Below are 21,721 nucleotides of genomic sequence, written 5' to 3'. Positions count from 1 at the left end.
TCAGATACACACGACTGTGAATACAGACAAGTCTGTACCATTCACCTCCGCTGGTGTGACGTGTACCGATAAAAAAGGAGCTACGTCATGAGAAATGTGATTATGTAACTGCTCAAACATACATGACTTTGTACCTGAGCATTTTCTCTCCAAAGTTAGAAAAATCTGCTCAACATGGCTGCTTTTAGACCTACTGGTGCCACCATCATCCCCTTTAAGCCACAGTGGAAAATCCCATTAACCAATTAACCAGAGAGGTGATTAGGGCTACAGCTAATGCTTCTTTTAATGACTGATTAAACTACAGAAAATTGTGAAAATGCCATTTGCTTTTTCTCAAAGCCCAAGGTGATCAAATTGCTTGCTTTGTTCGATCAACAGCCGGATCCTCAAGGAGATTAACGGCACAACGATATGAAACGGACAAGAGGTGCAAATCATCATAACTAAAAAGCTGTAACCAGAGAATGTTTGGCATTTTGGATTTTTAAAAAAAAGATGAATGGTTAATTTGTTGTCAAAACTAATCAATTATTTGACAAATCATTTCAGCTCTCAGGGCAATCTTTGCTTGCATCAGTCATCTAATGTGTGCAAACTCAACAATAGTTTTAATTTTCAGCCATGTGAACAATCAAGCAGAAAAATTTCCAATCTACAGTATCACACTAACCACATACATACACAGCAGCTGTACGAGCTAGTCGCTGATGCTAATCTATCTATCTAATCTAATATTTTTGTTTGTAGATGCTTCATTTGCTGAAGGCTGACTGGTAAAGATTTAAATGTACCATCACAACCTCTTTGCTTCTTAAGGATGACCTTTTGTCACAGCATAGTTTGCAAGATCATGCAACCTCAGTGGAGATCTCTGCAACAATATTGTGTTGCCTTCTTGCTGCTCTTGCTAGTTGGCACCAAAATACTAACTATTATTTCATTAATGTAGACATTTAAAGAACCTATTTCTTGACCATTTGTTGATAAAAACGTTAAATGCTTTTTGTGAAGTATTATGTGTGCTAATGCCAAATCACTGTGTGTGTGTGTGTGTGCCGGTGTCTTACCTGGGCTGGCACATCTTCCCAGAGCTTGATGGGTCCTGAAAAAGCGAAGGCATGTTGATTTGATACCACTGCTGCTCTGCAGCTTCACGCAAGATACACCACTGAACACAGGGGCCGAGCAGCTGGCCGCCACGACACGCAGGAGGCTCGCCATGGTGCACACACACCCGACACTCACACACCAGGAGGAGCTCAACAGGACAGACGGCACCCCTCCTGTGGAAGAGACAGGTGAGAGATAAGAGCAGGAAGAGAGGGGAGGGGGGTGAAGAGGAATAACAGGAGGATGAAAGTGTGTGAACGAGAGAGGTCAAAGATCTGTGAGTCTCAATGACTCCACTACTATTAGCTTTAATTCAATTGCACATACTGTCACATTTGAGAAAGTATGTACTGTAAGTTGTGCACACACGTTCCACAGAAACATGTCCTACCCTGTTCCTGTGTAGATCAAACACACACTATGTTTATGCAACAGGTCACACACTTTCCTACATGCCTGTGTACTCAAATCCAATTGCCTGTTGGAGCCACATTATGAATCTATTTGCTCTCCCACAGGCATATGCACATTTTGTCATGTCATTTACACATGTGTACATAAATAAAATCACAGACCACCACAAACACTTCTTTAAGCTGCAGCCTTCCAAATGACTCTGGGGCAGGAAACAGCATGAGGGACAGCATGTTTACTTTAAAGGGAGATAATGGAACTGGGATAGACTGGGAGAGCTAGTCTGGTGTAGAAGGGTTTAAACTAGAATAGACTGGCAATAAATTCCACAGAGCGCACAAAGTAAAGAGACCGATTTAGTTAAAAGGTCAAAAACAGACTATTGATTTGAGAGGGAAACCCAAACTAGAAGTGAAACCAATCAACACCACGACACATTAGTGCTGAAAGTGGAGTGGGAATGATTTGTCAATTAACTGAAAATGTAGTGTAACAACTTTTTCTAATCTGTTACTCATTTCAGTCATTTATCAAGGACATGTGTGTGTCATTTACTAGTTACAGCTTCTGTAATATAAAAATTTGCTGCTTTTCTTTACAGTTGGTAATTTAATATCTGGGTTAAATAGCTAGTCTGTTAGAAACTTGACCATTTTGCACTATTTTCTGACACTTTAATAACTAAATATTCAATCGAGTAGTTGCACAAACAGTCTAATCCATTGATGATTCAAACAAATAATAATAATAATAACTGTCAGCTGCAGTCCCAGAAGGCATTTACGACTTTGCAAATTAGCACAAAGTTGTAATAAAATCTTAGGTTCACTATAAAAATCTATGTGAATCAACTGTGTCCCTTACGCAGCCTGTGAAGCCTTGGCAGGAGAACTGACCTTAATGGTAGACTTAAATGCAGCTGAGTCAAAGGATCAATATATCATCATCTAATCAATGTTTTATAATTCAAGTGCAAAGCATACGCACATCAAACTATGCAGTGGGTCTGGTCTGTTGTTTGAAAGCAGGTTGTCAATTACTACTCTGCTTTGTCTATCAGTCATTTAGTCTGTGGGGTTGACATGGCAAAATTACGTTTTACGTTTTGTCCTACTAACAATCCAAAACCAAAATATTTTAAAGTTACCATCAAAGAAAAGCAGCAAATCTTTCCACTTGATAATCTGATCTGAGAATAGATTATTTTGATAACTGATATGAGCATATACGATGTGAAAGAGAGACTATTTAAACCCCAAAACAAGCCTGGAGCAGAGCAGACATCATTGATTCCTCACAGTGCAGGCTGGGTGTGATGAGTTCAGGACTCTTGTTTAATGTCAGAAAAACTGAAACCACCACGTCAGCAAAAAAAAACATCGCGGTTATAAGATATGACTCATACAGTTTCAGTTGACATTCTGTAAACAACATAACGTTAGTTCATTGAACGGAGATGAACACGGCATCATATAGCAAACGTTTGCATCTTTGTCATGTATGTACCGGATTAAACCCGGGTCAGGAGTGGAGCGGCTCTCATAAACCTCTGGCTAACGGCATCTTTTAACGTTTATGACCCATAAAGGCACCAATAAAACCGTTGAAATCACCGACTGCCACATCACAACACGCGCTCACAATTGTCTTATCCAGACAACTTACAGGGTACAAACTAATGGATTTCACATAATTATTTTGCAGCCAGCTGCATCCTGCCACTTCTCTTTTTTGTCTGCAAATCTAGCCGGGGATGAAAGCTAACATGAGCTAGCTCGCGCTTTAGCTGGCGGCTAATACACATCTGTCTCGTGCACCGGGGCGATGTATGAGTCAAAAAGCTCCCCACACACGCAAAGACATGCAAACCGAAACAAATGCACGGTGAAAAGTGAGAGTGGGAAGGTTATCAGCACACAAGTCGACTGACCTTTGCAAATAGTCCTCTGTGCTCTGTGCGGCACAGGCGAACTCTCTGTCGACCCGGAAGATGTCTGCTGAGAGAGGCCGGTGTGTTATTGGACCATATGAGCAGCATCAGAGGATATCCGATGACTTTTGATATGCTGTCACTGTCACTGACGAGCCATTACAAACACATCACCAACATATATATATCTCTTTTAGTAACAGTTAACGTGACATATTAATATTTGACAGAAAAATGAATATATTAATATTAATATTTTTATTATAATCCCTAACATTATTAGTTAAGGCTTAATTAAGGCACATGCTTTGTTAAAATCTCTGTGTTGCAAGCACTATGCACGTGTAGGCCTACATTACTAAATACACAAACCATGCAAATATAAATACAGTGCTGAAGAAACTGATAAAGAGCCCACGTGTATTCTACTTTATCAGAAATGGCGTCCCAAAACTTACTGAAGCTGCAACTCTGTATATTTCCACTGAGAGGCGCTGTTTTACTATTTAAAAACTACCATTGCACTGTGGGCTAAAAATGTGCTTCATTGTTGTTTTTAGGATTTATTTTCCTCCTATACTAAACTTAAACTCCAATTTAAATTTCAATTACATAACTATAAGTTAGTACTAAACTCATAAAAAAACAACTGGAAGCTGTTCACCAAGGCTACTCATACTGCATCTTTCAATATTTATTCTGCAAATGGCACATCCATAGAGTCCAACAACACATGTTCATCTTGGTATCTGGCTGGACGACAATCTTAGTTGTAAGCACCACGTTGACATTCTGACTGCCAAATTGAGAACAATACTTGGCTTTCTGTACAGAAATAACTGTTTTCCTTTTGTATAAAGAATTGTAGAATTTTGTCTGTTGTGGATTATGGCGATGTTCTACATGGAAAAGCTGCTGCCTCTATACTGAAATCTCTGGATGTTGTCTACCACTCGTACAGCACCTATCACTGCCACCTTTACTGAAAGGTTGGCTGGCCACATTTGGCTGTGCAGCAGGAACAGCATTGGTATCTGTTCATTTATAAAGCTTTGATGCAGATGCTTCCACCCTATATGTCAACCCTTTTAAATCTGACTTCACATAACTCTTGTGCTCACTCACAGAACAGGTTGTTGCTTCACATTTCCTTAAGCAGAACTGAAGTAGGAAGAATGTCACTCTCTTACAGTGCACCTTATACATGGAATAATCTGCAAAAGACCTCCAACTTAGACGCTCTGTCACCCCTATGGCTTTTAAATGCCTTATTTCTGATCTTGTTTTAATTAAGTGTAAATACTTATATCTATACATCTACACTTTCACATGTTTATCATCCTGTATAACTACTTTTAGCATTCATTTATTGCTATTGTTTTATATGATTTCATTTGTTTTAATTGAGATGCATAATGGTTCTTCATTTGCTAATTGATTGTTTTAATGTCTTTGTTCATGCTTGGCATCACTGAAAATTAAGTTCTTCCTCAATTGATTTCCCGAGTCTTAAATGTAGGTTTGAATGAACTCAACATTAAAAAATGTACCTGCATATGGACCTACATCTGAATATGCCTAAACATATGTTGTACGTGCCTGAATAATCCCAATAAATGAGCATCCATCCATCTATCCATCCATCCATCCATCCATCATCTGTACTGTCTTATCCTTGGCAGACTTACAGGGTACTGGAGCCTATACCGGTTCACACTGGGCATAAGGTGGGATACAGCCTGTACAGATCAACTGGTCCTCTTGGTGTTGGAATAGAGCAGGAACCACCTTAAAAGGGAACACCACCTCAAGAAATCTAGTATGCTATTCCCGTGACTGAGAAAAGTTCAGTTACTATTTGTGAGCATAAGCTGCTCTCTGTTGAAGCCAGAAACCACAGAAGTAAATCTCAAAGTTGTGATGTAACAGAGCAGGGGTAGGCAACCTGTGCCTTTGGCAAAAAAAAGATAGTCTTGAGTGACTCTTACAGTCTCAGTTGTAAAAATGTGTAGCCTATACACAAAATAAAAGATGTTTTTACATTCCATCAACTTCATGTGCGTCATACGGCCTATCGCATTTTCCTTTAAATTTTGCCGGACCTCAATAGCAATGACTTGTCTTGGATCTCCCTGGCTAAGCTAGCTATGGATTCCAGATTTAAAATAAAAAAAAAGTCTTGGAGGACAATAGAGAATTTAACAGTGTGGACATATTAGTTTGCTCTTACTGCCAACCCTACAAAGTTAAAGCACCAAACAAACATAAATAGCCACTGCAGAGAAAACATATTAATAAATGCTCATTTAGACCTATTAGCAATGTTGATGGGTGAATTTAGTCTTACTGTTACCCTCAGTATAAGGCTCAAATATGTTTTGCGACTCCAGGCAGATTATTTGAGAGCTTCTTTGGCCAAAAATGGCTCCTCGGATAGTAAAGGTTGCTGATCCCTGTTATAGGGTCTGGAGCTGCTGCATAGACAGTGAATACAAACCTGATTTTATGGACCAACAGAACATCTGTTTTCTTTTTTTTTTTTATATCCAAATGAGCTTTATTCTGTTGTTGTGTTCTCAGTTCTGAAACATCCCTCGGGTGCTCTCAGTGTCATCACAAACATCTTTCCCAATTCATTCTCTACTTTTAGTTTTTGGATTTGGGAGAGTTGTTCATTTTACTGATATTTTTGGACTCTCTTAGACCATAGGAATAGCACATGAATTTTGAAAATAGGTGAAGTTCCTCTTTAAAGCCATTTTCACTTCAGTTGATGTTGTGCAATTAGCACAAACCAGTTGACACATAGTGAGGATGGGGCTTTAGAGGCCGCTGGGGCACTAGGGCAAAAGGAAGTTGCTAATTTTGCCTAGTCGGTAACCCAGGCTTACAGATACAAGTACCAACATGTTTGATTACATCATTTCTGGAAATACATTTTCCCACTGCAATATTATGTTCAGGCATTTCAAAAGAAGTACATCTACTGATAGGCCTACACATAGCATACAACGGGCAATTTCTTTAAACATTTCTGTCCATCTTGGAGGGAGGGTTGTGCCTAAAAGCTTGTTAGCTGGACACTTGATGTCTGTGTATTTTTTAAATAGGTACAGTCACAGTAACAAGGTAATGTTAAATCTACTTTTAAGTAGCTTTGTTCACCAAAATTGTACACTATCTTAAAACATGTTTTAAGTATCATGAGTGCCCCCTTTCACCTGTATTTTTAGAGAAGGTGTGATTTCCTGTTATAATGTGACCATGATGTATTCCTTTTTCAATCAATCAATTATCAATCAATTTTATTTATAAAGCCCAATATCACAAATCACAATTTGCCTCACAGGGCTTTACAGCATACGACATCCCTCTGTCCTTATGACCCTCGCAGCGGATAAGGAAAAACTCCCCAAAAAAACCCCTTTAACGGGGAAAAAAAACGGTAGTGTACTGTGGTATGTTCTAAATATAATTGTTAGCTGCTTTTCGGTGTCATGGTGCGATTCGTATCTCTTATACTAAATGTGCTATCTAAAATATGTATGCATCTTCACTTTGCATGGCAGCGCCACCCTGATTCCCCTTTTGAACGCCTGGCCCTCGTTGTAAGACTGTGGAGATAATTACACACCACGGTATGAAATCCATTGTTTTCAGATATTTAATCATTGGAATGGTGGTGTGAGGTCACTGCAAAGAGGGCTTTGAATCAGTTGGGGTTGTACATTAATCTAAAGCAGAGCATCATGACAAACAGATGTAGGCTTATAGGATATCTGAACGGATGGGATACTTTCATATATGTAGCAGTATTTTAAGTAAAAACAAATCTCTAATGTTACTAAAGTTTTGTCTTGAGAAATGCAGTATCTCTTTTTGCTTTGCAAAAACACAGAAAGGATCAAAATAATACTATAAACTGCCTATAGTCCAGGAATTTACCCTTAGTTGAACTTTGGTTGGCCCCCTCCAGCCCTCTTCATGCACTAATCACATCCTTTCACACTATAAGCAGTGGTACAGTTCAAACACGTGGTGCAAGGAAGAGGAAGAGGTGTTTTTTTTCCATTTCTCTCTCTCTTTTACTATTTTACATACGTCGTGTGAATTAATTTCCTTTGCCTTCTGTCTAATTTTTGTAATATTGCTTCTGAAAATGAGACACAGATAACCTGGTCTGATAAACTAATTACAGTAATCATTAATTACGTAGAATTATCAATGACGTTTTAGACTTTGGACAGCATGTGTCTGGATGCTTAATGACTTCCATGGTACATAAGGAAATAAGATATAAGGTCAGTGACGTGGAGCCTATTCTTTCCTCTCTAGCACCATCACACTATGATGTGTTTGCTGACAGCATATGCACATTGCAGCGCCAATGTGCAATAAATTCTGCTGCTTGTGAGGGACAAAATGCATCTAAAGGTCGTTTGCCTTCTTTTAACTGCAAATCTTTACTAATGAAAAGCTAGCATTGAGACAGAACCTGTGTTGACACTCATTCAAGCAACAGGAGCAATAGCTTCTTTATTTATCTACTCCCTCTGCACCAGAACATCCCTTGACTTACAGCATGATATATGTCCTGTATACAGTATATAGACTCTCTCTCACACATATACTGGTCATCTGGTTCTCTTTATAAGGCTCAGAGAGTGGAATGCATTGTTGCTGCGCCTGGTTCTCATTTCAGCGTTTCACCCGAAAGACGGTTTTTCTAATTGCGTTGGCTTTGCTTGAACGTCTTTGGTTTTCTTTGTTTCCCCTTATTCTCTCTTCATTTATTCTTCTTCCTGAGTGACATTAAAACTGTAAGCTAAACCAACATGTGTTTATTTTGGGCTCAAGGAGCAGGTGGAGGAACACTGCTGTTTGTAACTCGTCACTGTTTTCAGTCATTTCAAAGTGTCGCTCTGTTTAGTAGATGCACGTGTTTCTAACATGTCACTAGTTGCATATCCATCTTTTATTCTGAAAACTGTCCGCTCTTTCTCTTTCAGGCCATATGTGTTTTCCATTTTTTCTTATTATTATGAAAATCAAGGACAGAATGGAGACGCTGTTCAACTGTTAAATGTCTATTGACTGATGTTGGATTGTTGTACATCAATTTCCTTCTAAATTTCTGGACTTGTGGTGACTGATCCTGGTCTCACATCAAAAAGGGGTAAAGATGTATGATCCCAACAATATTCCCCTTCCTATATGTTTATTTGAGCAACTGAATACAATGTAAATATGCTATATTATTTGTGTATGTTTACTTTTATTTTACACCATAATCACTTTATCTTTTGCAGACCTAGAAAGCCCTGCATTTTGGGCATCTAGTGTTAAAGGGATGACTAGTTTCATGCTTTGGTTTTAGCTGGTAAAGCCTTTATGAGGCGCATAGTGGGAGGGCAGAAAGTCTTCAGGGTTAACCTGCCTTAGGGCACGATTTAACACTTTGAACTGGCGTGAACTTTTGACTCCAACGTCCATCAGCCTGTCTGGGTTATTTATGGTTGCAGGTATATACCTTCATTTAAAAGCTTTTACTCCTGTTGAACAAATGGCTTTAAGATGAACCGCTCCAACTCTGATCTCCCACTTTTACTCCCTCAGTCTGTCAACACTCAGTATTTCTTTTTCTGTGAGGCAGCCTGCAGTAGGTCAGGTTTGTGCTTGTCTCTGATGGATAGCGACAGATGTTAAAATACAAAACTGTCAAATACAATCAATCTGCACCTGGTGTAATAATGCAAGTAATTTTATCCTTGCAGGGATATTGTCCTACTCCAGAGGGAGGTCAGAATCACAGCAGCATCCCTGATACAGCTAGGCATTTAGTAACGTCTTGATCAAATACTCAGCGGGACATTTGCTTTCTCACACCAGCTATTCTACTAAAAGCTGTGTGGTTTTTGCATGTGAGAAATCGTTTTTTTTATTGATAATGGACACCAAACCAGTCAGCTGTGGTACAAAGCAGCACCACACACATACACCGTGTGTGTGTGTGTGTGAGAGAGAGAGGCAGATGCAAAGAGAGAGAAACAGGGAAAAAAAGATTTTTCAGCAATAAAATGCTTTGAAGTCCCAGAAAATTCCAGGAGTTTCCTGTTAACGATCCTGGGGTATAATCTGAACCAGGAGTGTGTGTGTGTGTGTGTGTGTGTGCAAGAAGAGGGAAGTCTCCTCGGTCAGTCTCTGCTGGTTAGAGGGGTTAACATCACTGCAGTCTTTGCTGTCATTTTACCACTGAGATTCGGATTCAGATTTGGTCCACCCGTTTTTTTAAGGATACAGACTTCTTCAGCCTTTAATGCGGATTTCATTTTGGATCAGCATATGGGAATTTTCTCAGTTTGGTGACTGACGATGTTGAGCATTTCAACTTTTAAGTAACTTTTAAACAGCTGGCGAATCCATCTCGTCTGTTTCAGATGCAACAGTACTGCTGATGATCTTACACAAATGTATTATGTAACCAGAGGAGGATTTGTGAGCTGCTAACCAGTTCCAGCTGATCAGCAAACTAAACACTCAACCATGTCAGTGAGGATGTTTCATTCCTATAAGTCACACTGGCCCCTGCTGTTGTTTGTAGCTCTGTGGAGCCTCTGCTACCCAAGTTTGCTTACCGCCTGGCCGGGCATCGGTCGCAGCAAGCCCAAGGATCAGCTGGACCCAAATGTGAGGGACTGGGGAGACTATTCAGACCTCCCTCCGGGGATCGAGCAGGGGTTGGGGTTGGAGGAAGAACATGTAGACAACAGACGAGTCGTAGAGTCATCATTGAGCCTGGCTCCAGAGCTGGATTTCCTGGCTGACTTTGCAGGTAAGACAAAAAGAACTGATCAGCTGATGCATCTACTCCTCTATTTACCAACTTACAGTACCTCCACTGACCCTCCACCCTCCCTTCCAGGTAAAAAGCGACTGTGGGTGATAACAGCCCCATCACACAATGACAACTACCTTCGTATGATGGAAAAACAGCTGGAAGACATGGAGCAGGTACTGTACTTTTTTATGATGTACCCTTTGGAGATTTAATTTGGGAAAATATTACAGAGCAATTTCCCTCCTTTCAATCTCTCTAACTGTCTTGCCTCTTTGTGTCACTTCCTGTCTCTCACAGAAAGGGTTAAATTGCCGTCTCGCAGAAAGAGACACATTCATCATTACCATCATCCAGAACGCAATGATGGAGGGTCGAGTCCAGAAAACAACTTTCCAAGGAGAGGCCACAGTAGAGAGCCTGGACCCTGACACAGTTAGCAAACTGCTGCACTACCTGGAGCTAACTGGCCAGGTGATCAGTCAGTCTCTTGACAAGATATAAACAAGTTACAGTCCATTTTATTTGTTTCTTTAAATTCAATTTTTTCTGAAACTACCGATTTGTGGGCACTTCTGCTTGACTTGTAGTATTTAAATCACACCAATTGTTTCAGGAGGAAGGGTTCACCATGCTGGTTATGAAGAAAAACCTTCGGGTCAGCGAACGCTTCCCGTATCCGGTTCGTGTAGAGGCGATTTTGGAGCTCATTGATCAGTTCCCCGTGAGGAAGCTGGAGAAAATGACAAGAAAAGGATCCAACTTGAGGTTGTAATACCACTGTTGTGACCCCCTTTAAACCTTGCATTAAAATGCGTGAGATCCAATTGAGATCCGATTACTCTGTGCAGGACCTATGGTAGCCTTCTTCACCATTTCGTCATTGCTTCCTAAATTGCTTGGTTGCAATATGAATTGCCAAGTCTTGCTTGTATACTTTTGTCAGACCAAATTGAAAGCAAGTGTCGTCTTGGCATGTAACTTCCACGACCCCCGTGACGCAAGAGGGGCTCTGCAGTCCAAACATGCCCCGTCCCTGCCTGTCAACATGCTTTATGATAAGAAACCTTTTTAAAATTATTGTCATTATTTAAAAAAAAAATACAATTACATAGGCAACAAATCATGATACTGTCTGCCTTTTCAGAGACAATATTAGCATAGAAATAAACATTTAAAAAAGAGTTTTGCTGGTCCCTAGTTTTGTTTGTTATATACATCCAAACCAGTCGTCCACGCAAATTAAACAGGTCCTCCTGATTGTAAAGGCAGTGACAGAAGAAATACATTACAGATAAGGGGGACACCACAGTACTGTTAGAATCAGATGAGAAAGAGGCCACAGTGCGCCCCCGCAGGTTCAGCAGAGCTGCTGCTGCGTTGCCGATTTGGAATGTATTCCCGCCCGCTGGTTGTATGTTGATTGAAAACCCAACTTGCATTCAATGTGGGCACAATGCATCCCTGACAACCTCTGGAGGTGGTTTAACTGATTGGATCAATGCGTTTTGGGTGCATTTACACCTTTATTTTCATGTGGTCAAGCACTATCCCACTAAAATCCCATAACCCAAACTGCACTTAAATACAAGGTGTAAAGTGGGTCTGTGTCATTCAATGTACTAATCAAGAACCTAGGGAGAATTTTATAAGTTCATTCAGTCCACTTTAAATTTAAAGCGGTACTTTTTGATGTAAGTTTGGAAAATCTGGGATAATTCCTCTTCAGGTTGTCACTTGTCTTGAGTTGTTGATTCACAGATGGAAAGAATGTGTCACATTTGTCATGCAAGATGTCGATGTGTGTTGTTCAAGTGATCATGCAGTACAATTTTATCTGTCTTTTTTTAATGTAATTTTGGTTAAAGTTTTGAAGAAAAATCTACACTAATCCTCACTGACGAAATGCTGTTTGATGCTGTTTTCAGGTGCAGAACCTCTAAAAAAAAGGTTGTGATGAAAAGGAAAATGACAAAGAAGAAGATCGTACTGAGCCCTCAGAGGCGAGGGAATGTGACTTCAATTATGGCAATACAAAGAAAACCTCCTCTGGACAAAAAAGCTGCCCTGAAGAGTAAGATCCAGGACATACTGAGTGGACGGTCAAGGTTTGTTATCCGTAAGGCGCCTATAGTGGGGTCCACGAAGGGAAAGGACTTGAGCAGTGGTAGTCGGGCCACTTCTAACGGACAAGAAAAAGTGCACAGCCCTCCACCTGCTCCACCTGTGTCAAAGAGCAATGAAGAAGTAAAGAAAGTCAGGTGCTGTCTTTTTATTTTTTTGTCTATTTTTAAAGCGTAGCAGATGTAAGAGTGTGGATGTTTGATTTCACTTAAATCCTGCTTGGATTTGTGTTCACATCTGGTCTGTCATGCCTCCTCATCCCCTTACACCAGACAGAAGTGGGTTTTTTCAGAGCTGGATGAACATCAAAGTATTTTTTTTTCTATTCTACTGCAGGCCTGACCCCGCTGTGGAAGAAGGGAAGAGAAGACATGGAGAGAAAAACAGAGAAGATAAAAAAGAGCAGAATGTAAAGGATAACACACAGGAAAAGCAGAGCTCCAAGAAAAAGGGTAAAGGGAAGAAAGGGAAGAAAGGGAAAGGAAGAGGGAAAAAGTCCAACAGAGAGGCCAGCGAGAAGGATAAAGCAGCCCTGAAGGAGTTTTTGGACGGTTTAAAGGGCAAAAGAAGGTTAATGGTGAGATCTTTCTCTTTTGGCATCTAATCCTGATGTAAATGCATGCTAAACATTAGACTTTTTAGAGATACATGCACCTGATTAGTATCATCATAATCATCCATTTATAATGATGTATCTGTTTGTGTGTTGATACTGATTCTAGTTGATCGCAACGCCCAGCAGAGATGCAACACTGTACATCCAGCAGAGGGACGACAACGACAAGCAACACTGTGACCTTGCAATTAGGAAGATCACCGTGGCAACCATTGTGGGCGAAGGAAGTCACGCCTCGCTCACGCTGCAACACCACCAGCTCGGTAGGTACATTTCTGTGTGTGAATGATGTTTTTTGTTTGAACATTTGCATTTAAAACATTTGCTTAGGCTCTCTCTATGGGTGATTCAAGTAATCGGAAAATCTCGTGCATGTATTATCTATTTTTTTTTTTTTTTTACATATACAACTACTACTACAGAATATTCCGAGCCAAAAAAGGAACACGCTGTATTTTCCACTAAGGTGTGACCAAAGGCAAATACGGTGCTTCCATAGGTAAAGCAGCAGAGGTTTAATTCCCTGTACAGTAATGGCCTGAAACTGTGTATTTCTTCACGCTTGCATTCGCTGTAACAAGAATCATACTGGTGGTTGTTTTTTCAAGTTTCATCCTCTTTACTTCAATTTACTTCCCAAAAAAATTCAGCTGCAGACTGCTCTTTGATTGTGCTGCCAACATTTGTTATTGAGCTGTGGTGTGTTTACAGGCTGTGGGTACATTTGACTTCCATTTGAGGACATTGTGGGGCTTAGCCCAGAACTTTGTAGAGGGTTTTTGATAAACAAGCTCTATTTTAATGCTTTTTTATGCACTCTAGCATCTTAGTTCTAATCTAAGTACAATAACAAAACAAAACAAAAAACAATTTGAATCAATTTATTTATATTGTGAATTAGAAAATGGTCAGCAGGCCACCTAGCTCCCAATTGCAAGCCAGATGTGGGCCACGTACCATAAGTTGAGTATCTGCATTATGGTATCCCCGGTATTTTGTCTACTCCCTTCACATCATCCATTCAAATGTTTTGTGTGTTTCAGAGTCGGAGCCTCCACTCAGTGACCAATCGGATCGTTTCTCAGATTCAGGCCTGATCTCTCTGTTGAGAGCAGAGCTCGGCCTGTCGTCCCCTGACCTCTTTTCCATGACTGTCACAGACTACGACATCAAGCCCAGTGTAAGACAGTCTCCTCTTGCACTTTCTTCTGTCTTTTTGGAGGTTTGATAGGCGTGCATACTTGTTTCAGCACTTGTCTTACTCCTGATCACACCTGCCAGCAGTCTGCTTCACAGCTGCTCACATTAATGAGAACAATATTCACCTCGTCTGCCAAGACTTTGTAGGTCAGTGCGCGAGCCAAACAAGCAACATTTCTTTCAGACTTGTGTGGCAAAGCTAGTGCAAGCCATTCATTTATTTGTTAAAATCTAAAAGAGATTTATTTATGTAGTAAGAGATTTACAAAATGTTTTAAAATTAAGCTGTGTCATAGCTGTGTTTTTACATTTTTTTTTTGTTGTTGTTGTTGTCAAAAACCACTAAAAGGAATGTAATACAAACAGACTTAATTAGACTTGACTTGTTATTAGACTCTAAACTCTAAACTGTTTTCCCACCTATAATTAGCTTTTCTCTTTCTCCTAGAGAGTCTTTGAGGCTCCTCCATCAGGTCCTGCTCTGTTCGAGTACATTGACAACTTTCCCTCAAGGCGCTCAGAAAAAGAAAAGGAAAGGAGGAGTCCTCCGTCCTGCTCCAAAGGCAGGCAAAATCCTGGAGCTGAGAATTCACTGCTTAGGTACTATGCTGTGATTCAGTGCTCATTATTACCTGATACTATATAGAGACAAACAGCATCTGGAGCCTCTTCAGAAATCATATCGAAGACTTTTCTCACCATTTAACATGCCCTGATATTCCATAATCATTATTTGTTTCTTAATATTGATTAAATGATTAGAACTGTTTGGCTAAAGAGCAATATTGAATGTAACTTTATAAATTTATAGTCTGATATTACTACACAACCTATGTCTCAACACATCTTGACTGAATGAATGAGGTTGACTGATGTATACTACAACATTCAAACTTATATCACCATTGTAATGGATGTTTAGGTTCATGTCTAAGAGGAGACTGCTGCTCATCTCCGCTCCATCTAAGGACGACTACTTCTTCCAGCAGCAGCTCTCTGCTCTCAGCGGACAGGAGTGTCACCTGGGTCAGTAACACACCACACTTACATCTACTGAGGTTTTTGGTGCAATATGGAAATGTAACCTTGACTCAGCTATTTATATTTAACCTATACTGACCTAATATTTCGGGTCTTTCCTCAGGTATTCGCCACTTTGCCATGTTGAAGCTGACTGGAACTGGAGACAAAGCATCAGGAACTGTTGAACTCTTTCCTCTAAATGGTGAGTCACAGTCATGTGGGGCAGTCCGGGTACATGGGACTGTGATGCTAATACGCTAATATGTTTAACGTTTTTACATTTATAGTTGAAATACAAAGTTGTCTTTTGTGTTTTGTAAAATGCACAACTTACTTTTCACCTGATCGTTCTTCTTCCAGGGCGTAGTCAGAGTGAGGTGGAGCCGTTATCCCGGGACATGGTCAACAATCTGAGAGAACAGCTGAAGATCAGTAAGGACTACTTCAGCATGCTCGTTGTGGGGAAGGATAGCGATGTCAAGGCGTGGTTCCCGTCACCCATGTGGTCCCTGGATAACATCTACGACCTGGTGGACTCCATGGAGCTGCGCCACCAGGAGGAGAAGCTGCAGAAGAGACTGGGGATCCACTGCCCTGAGGACAGAGGGAGAGGAGGCAGTGAGGGGGGGCCTTATCACGGCTACGACGAAGACGGGCTGGATGAGACGTACTTGTATCACCGGTCAGAGGAATAATGAGACAAGAGGAAGAAGATTCAGTTGTGTAAAGAAAGCAAGCTCATAAACAAAGACCTTGAAAACTTATCTGCAAGACTCACACGAGCAGGACTCACATCTTCACAGACCCACAATTATTAAGCTGTATATTTTATGTTTGCATATAATAAATTTCAAAAGCAGAGAAGAAAATATTGAAATGGTTTTATTGAAGAAAGTCTCCTCAGGTGGGGTTGTATGAGGGCCTTATTCATAGTCAGTGTATTGCCTACAGTAGATGGCAGTCGACATGCCCCCAGTTTGGAGAAGCAGGCAGTACTGCAAAGCAATGTACTTCTGAGGAGGGGTCAGAGCAGCAAAATGTATTTTAGCCACCTAAAAAAAAAAGAATATTAGTTTAAAAGTACCCTATATTTAGTCAGACAGCCCTTTCTGACAGGAAACTGAAACTGTTATACTGCTCTCTCCAAAGCCAGACTCCATTGACAAAAACAGTAATTTAACATTGCTGAACACAGGAGCTGCTGGTCTACTGCTGCTTTGATCAGATAGTTTGTTTGTGTTGTTGTGTGACTTAGGTGTTTAAAAGGGATAGTTTGAATTCACAAAAGCCACACAATGACGCAAATAAACTAGCTGACTGTGGCAGTGGTAGATCTGCGGCTCCCATGTTCAGCAAATTAAAATTAATGTTTTTGTCAATGAAGTCTGGTGGCTTTGATGAGAGCGTAGATGGGGAACTGAAGCCATTAACGGCTTCCCTGTCACAAAGCGCTGTCTATGTCCAGGTAAGGCAGTGAAAATATTATATAGCATACATTCACACTAGATTTTTTTCAGGTGGCTAAACTATGTTTTGCTGCTGCCCCCATCCACAGCAATACACTGCTTAGCTTCCATCGTGATACTCCCAGCTGCTTCTCCAAACTGGGGGCATGTCGACTGACAACTACTGTATGTAATACACTGACTATGGACAAGTACCTCATACAACCCCACTTGAAAACATCTGAACTATCCCTTTGATGAAAGCATATGTGCAACCTTGAACTGCTTTTTTTATTTGAAGAAAATATGGTGTTCTGTTATTATTTGTTGATTACAGCACAGTGAAACAGGAACAAAGTCCATCCAAGGCAGAGCAGATTGTGTTTTTTGGCAACACTTCTGTCCACTCATCTTTAAACACATTCACTGTGTATATAGTGAGTATATAAAAGGAAAGTCGCTCTATTAAAATGTTGTGATGTTGAAATTGAAATTGTACTTAAACCAAACACATGTTCTTTGCTGTAACTCTAAACTAAACATCTGTTTTTTAAAGAGCTGCAGTCTTCAGACACCTAAGGGTCAGTAAAACAAAGAGTTATTGATGCCGGGCTTGTTGCATGCCTCGGGATATTCTTTTATAGCAGTTCTTTAAAAAAAAAGCATAATTCAGCTTGTCTGCAACAGCTTTCAGTGGTTCATCAGCGTACCCAAAAACTGCACCAGATCTTCCATTATAGGGCTACACGATATTAGGAACATTTGCGATAACGATGTTGAACATCACGATAATAATATTACCTGTGACAAATAGATATTAAAGTATACATAGTCCTGCCTTTCTGCAGCTTTTGGTGTACTGTTAAAATAAAAACAACAAAAACATGGGAACTGAACCTTGTGGTTGTGTGCCTCCACGGACCAGTGAAGTTGCAGTTACAGTTTACATCCATGTCTTGTCCAGACTCATACGTAGCCATGACACTAGACAATGCTTCAAATATGGATGTTGCTGAAAAGAAGCTACAAATTCCTAAACGTGCCTGCTTCAGACACGTCTTCAACCCGACAGCGCATAAGATCTATACAGTCACCACAGTTTCAAAGTGGACACTCAAGATTAGTGTCACGATTTCAGAGTCTGACCAAATGTCTCCTCTTCTGTTCCTGAGTTATGGTGTTGAGTAATGGTGAGAAAGGTGTCTTTATCGAACATTATGATGTAACAGTGAAGTTGACATGTAATCACTTCATTATTTTATTTTCTAAAGACATTTTGGGAAAATGTTGTCATAATTAGCATATGAATTCTTGAGTTATGGCCAAATACTCATTTTGTGAGGTCCATCCTTGAGTCTAAATTCCTTCAAGGCCTTCCTGAGATACTGCGTTCACAAGACTGAGACAGAGGCCAATCTAATTAGTTAATCCTTGAGTCAAAGTAGATGTTTCACTTTGAAGTATCCCTCAAGACGTTCTGGAGATATTGCTTTCACAAGAGTAAGATGTGCGGACTGACGGACAACCTGAAAACACAATGCCTCCGGCCAGAGCTGTCACTGGTGTGAAGGCATGAAAGAGAATGACAGTTATATTTGAAAGTGCAGTTTTCTACTGACACTTTCTTTAGACTAACTAGAAAAAATCCTTAAGTGCAATATCACAGTCAGAGTTGACATTGTGATGATGATAAAAAACATGTCATATTATGCAGCCCTATTCCATAGTCATTTTAATTTCATTGTACTACAGGGTTGGGTGACTAATCGAATTTCATTTTCAATCACTGTTTTGGCTTTCAAATATTATGAAAACACGATAGCTGAAATAAAAAACGAATTGTGCTCCATTCTGTTTTGCAATGATGCTCTTGTTTCGTCTTGTGTTATAATCCAGCACACTCCTTTCCTTTACAGCGGCATCCTTTTGCCCCTCCCTGAAAGCCCAAACTCACCTTCAGCCAGGCTGCTGTATGTGTATTTCACCTCCAACCTGTTTTTCAATCAATAACTGCATGACTAAATAACTGTGATTATTATTTTTTCCGTTATCTAGCAGTCATATTGTCCTATGAGTAACACTTTTGTTTTCTTTTTTAACATTTTTCTATCATTTAGAACATGTGACAGGTCATCAAAGGCCATATAAACAAAAAATAAACCTCATTTTATAGTAAGAAGACAGCAATTAATTTCACATAGACATTGACCAATCCAGGGCCCAGTTAAGTGAATAGTGAATAGCCATGACACCGAAAATATCCTTAGGCAATGTTCAGTAAAATGATCAAGATGAGAAGATATGCAGACTCAGTTTAGGGGAAATGTACCTGTGTAAAAATAAACAGCAAAAGCCACCACTACACACATGTGGTTGTTGAGTCTTGCAAGTGCAGCAGCATCTTAAAATAAGATGAAAGTAGAAGTAGATAATTTAAGGTTTGAAAACACCTCAGTAAGCAAATGACGTAAAAAAAAATAACCAAGACAAGTGTTGATGCTACAAATATCAGTCAAAGCGACAGCTAACAGCAGCGTGTTGCACCTTTTCTGACCCCTACTACTGTCTGGTGTTCTCTTTAGTCAGGGTGATTAAAGCAACCTTTCACAACATACTGAGTGCCAGAACTTAAAAGTTATACTATGCACAGTTTTTCTGAAAAACAATGTATGGGCTCATACAGAGGTAATCCCTCTCAATCATCTCTTGTGACCCACGAGTGTGTGGCGGCGTATTTATTTGCAAAGACTCTGCCATTTGCCTGTATTTTCCTATTTTCTTCTATTTTCTGTGTTTATTGTGATGTTTATGGCGTGTGCCCCCACAGTGCTCAGGTGAGTTCAAGGCTTTACAAGAAGAAAGTGACCAAGTGCCAGACTGTAAGCAGCAGGCATTCAAGAGACACAATGCCGAAAAAAGCAAATGTAGCGCCACCAAACGCTAAACAAGAGTGAATTTGTTGTTGGCTTTAACTTTCACTTTTTATGGTGAGCATGTTCACAAACAGTAACCAACAATCCTGCATAGTTTACCTTTAAAGGAATACTTCACCCACAAAATGATCCATGTGTCTTTGAATTCATACAGAAAACTTTTTCTCTCATGCTTCCTTGGTGAATGAAGAACCCAAAAAAACGGGGAGAAAATTCTTGATAAATTGGAGAAAAATTAGGCTGTGTATAATATAAGCAAAACTGCATACCACTGAATAAATGAGACTTGTTCTGTGTCTCAAATCACATACTTCCCTTAGTACACTTCCATGTAGTATACTATGTGCACTGTGTACTTATTGGAGTAGTGCGCAAATTTCGACAGGGTAGTGTTGTCTCAAACCAAACACGGCTGTTGTGCACTTACCGGAAATGATGACTGCAAATTAGCTAGTTAGCAAACTAGCATTAGCATTCACGTTATTGTTCGCAGTACCAAATCATTACAGACTGCTAAATTAACCCAATAAACATACTGCTGGCTTATATCCGACAACAGTATGGTGGTGCTTAGTGAAAACACATGTATTCGTACAATGCAGCAACCAGGCTCTTTAATTTGGATTGCTTATGTCATGTCTTGCTGCTATACTAGTCCTTGTACATTGCACTTTAAATTGTAGCTACACTCTCTTGTTGTCATGTCTTACTGCTATACTCGCCCTTGAACACTGCACTTTAAATTGCAGCGACACTCTCTTGCTGTTATAATTTGCTGCTATATTTGCTTGTACATTGCACTTTAAATTGCAGCTATACTCTCTTGCTGTTATAACCTGCTGCTATACTCGTCCTTGTACATTGTACTTTTAAATTGCATTTGTACTCTTTTTATTCTTTTTAATCTTTATTTTTTTACTTTTTTATTTATTTTTTCTGGTCATTTTGCTATTGTTGTATTGGACCACTGCCCTCCTAGGTGACGTTATTATATATGTATATTTTGTCTATGTCTTATTGTTGTACTGTATGTTGGCCATGGTGGCAATCCAGTTTCCCCTTGGGGATTATTAAAGTTAATCCAATCCAATCTTTCACGGTCGCACAGTTCTCGGCCGCCATTTCCAGTTTGAAAAGTGGTCCCTCCCCTTCCGCTACGTAGCCAAGATGGCGACCATTGAGGGTGAGAAGTGTCCATAGTTCCACTTCTTGACCGTTTTGAGTGCACCATCCAGGTACTCATAGTGCACTGCATTTTTCCATACTTCTGAGTGTGAACGCATTTATGCACTCAAACTATTAAGTGTAAGTACAGGAGTATGTGATTTGAGACACAGCACTGGATTACCCTGCACGAGTTGTGTAAGAGTTTGTAAACAGATGTTTTGATATAGTTTTGCTGTTGTTAAATATGGCCCCTGTTCACATCAATTCATGAAGAATGTTGGCATTTTTTGGATTCCTCATTCACCAAAGAGACACGAGAAATACAATTTTCTTCATGAATTTCAACATATGACAGGGTGATTAACTGATGTATAAATAATCATTTTGTGGGTGAATTCTTCCTTTAACATACACCGGCTGACACTGAACCAAAACCTTGTCAAGTCCAAAGTAGCTACAGAGTCAACACTCAAAATCAGTACAGACCAGAGTTAGCTCACATCTGATCCTAATTTACCACAATATCTCCATAGCTACAGTACTTTTGTAGATGAACACCTGGGAAATTTTGTGCAGACATTTATGGACTCCAGATTATGAATGCTACTGATTTCAGTAAACCCATGGTGGTGATCCCCTGACATTACCTCTACTGCCATCATCAGGTCAAAATCTTAACTTGTCCAATACTTTGATTTATGACCAAATTATTTACCTGTAAAACTACGGAAACTCCCAACAGCCTCAGCTGTACTTTATGATACTAATCTGCAAATTTTAGCATGCTTACACTCTTAGCTAAGATGGTGGACGTGGTTCCTGTGGAACATTAGCATGCTAGCATTGTCATTGTGAGCATGCTGCCATGCTTGCATCAGTATTTTGCTCAGTGCTGCCTCATAGCTCTGGTAGCATAGCTTT

At 39.9% G+C, this 21,721-nt stretch overlaps 2 protein-coding genes across 2 annotated transcripts in view; one reads left to right on the top strand and one right to left on the bottom strand.

Moving 5' to 3' along the window:
• Window positions 1-3,608, bottom strand: part of nnt (nicotinamide nucleotide transhydrogenase) — a 40,569-nt gene extending 36,961 nt beyond the window's left edge. The window contains exons 1-2 of the mRNA XM_050052881.1: window positions 3,458-3,608; window positions 1,071-1,286 (exon numbers count right to left, since the gene is read on the bottom strand). Coding sequence (XP_049908838.1) covers window positions 1,071-1,224 — 154 coding nt within the window. The 5' untranslated portion in view covers window positions 1,225-1,286; window positions 3,458-3,608. The remainder of the gene's footprint in view (window positions 1-1,070; window positions 1,287-3,457) is intronic.
• Window positions 3,609-9,651: 6,043 nt separating this feature from the next.
• ccdc80l2 (coiled-coil domain containing 80 like 2) lies at window positions 9,652-18,538 on the top strand. Its single transcript, XM_050053108.1, has 12 exons — window positions 9,652-10,289; window positions 10,380-10,468; window positions 10,593-10,766; window positions 10,909-11,060; window positions 12,221-12,553; window positions 12,753-12,993; window positions 13,139-13,295; window positions 14,076-14,212; window positions 14,681-14,832; window positions 15,155-15,258; window positions 15,377-15,457; window positions 15,616-18,538. The coding sequence occupies exons 1-12, from the start codon at window positions 10,001-10,003 to the stop codon at window positions 15,948-15,950; spliced, it is 2,244 nt and encodes a 747-aa protein (XP_049909065.1). The 5' UTR covers window positions 9,652-10,000; the 3' UTR covers window positions 15,951-18,538.
• Window positions 18,539-21,721: the final 3,183 nt, after the last annotated feature.

Source organism: Epinephelus moara, chromosome 9 (assembly GCF_006386435.1).
Source record: "Epinephelus moara isolate mb chromosome 9, YSFRI_EMoa_1.0, whole genome shotgun sequence".
In the NCBI taxonomy this organism is placed as follows: domain Eukaryota; kingdom Metazoa; phylum Chordata; class Actinopteri; order Perciformes; family Serranidae; genus Epinephelus; species Epinephelus moara.
The sequence above is the reverse complement of the archived record's forward strand: the minus strand, read 5'-3'. Positions and strand labels throughout refer to the sequence as shown.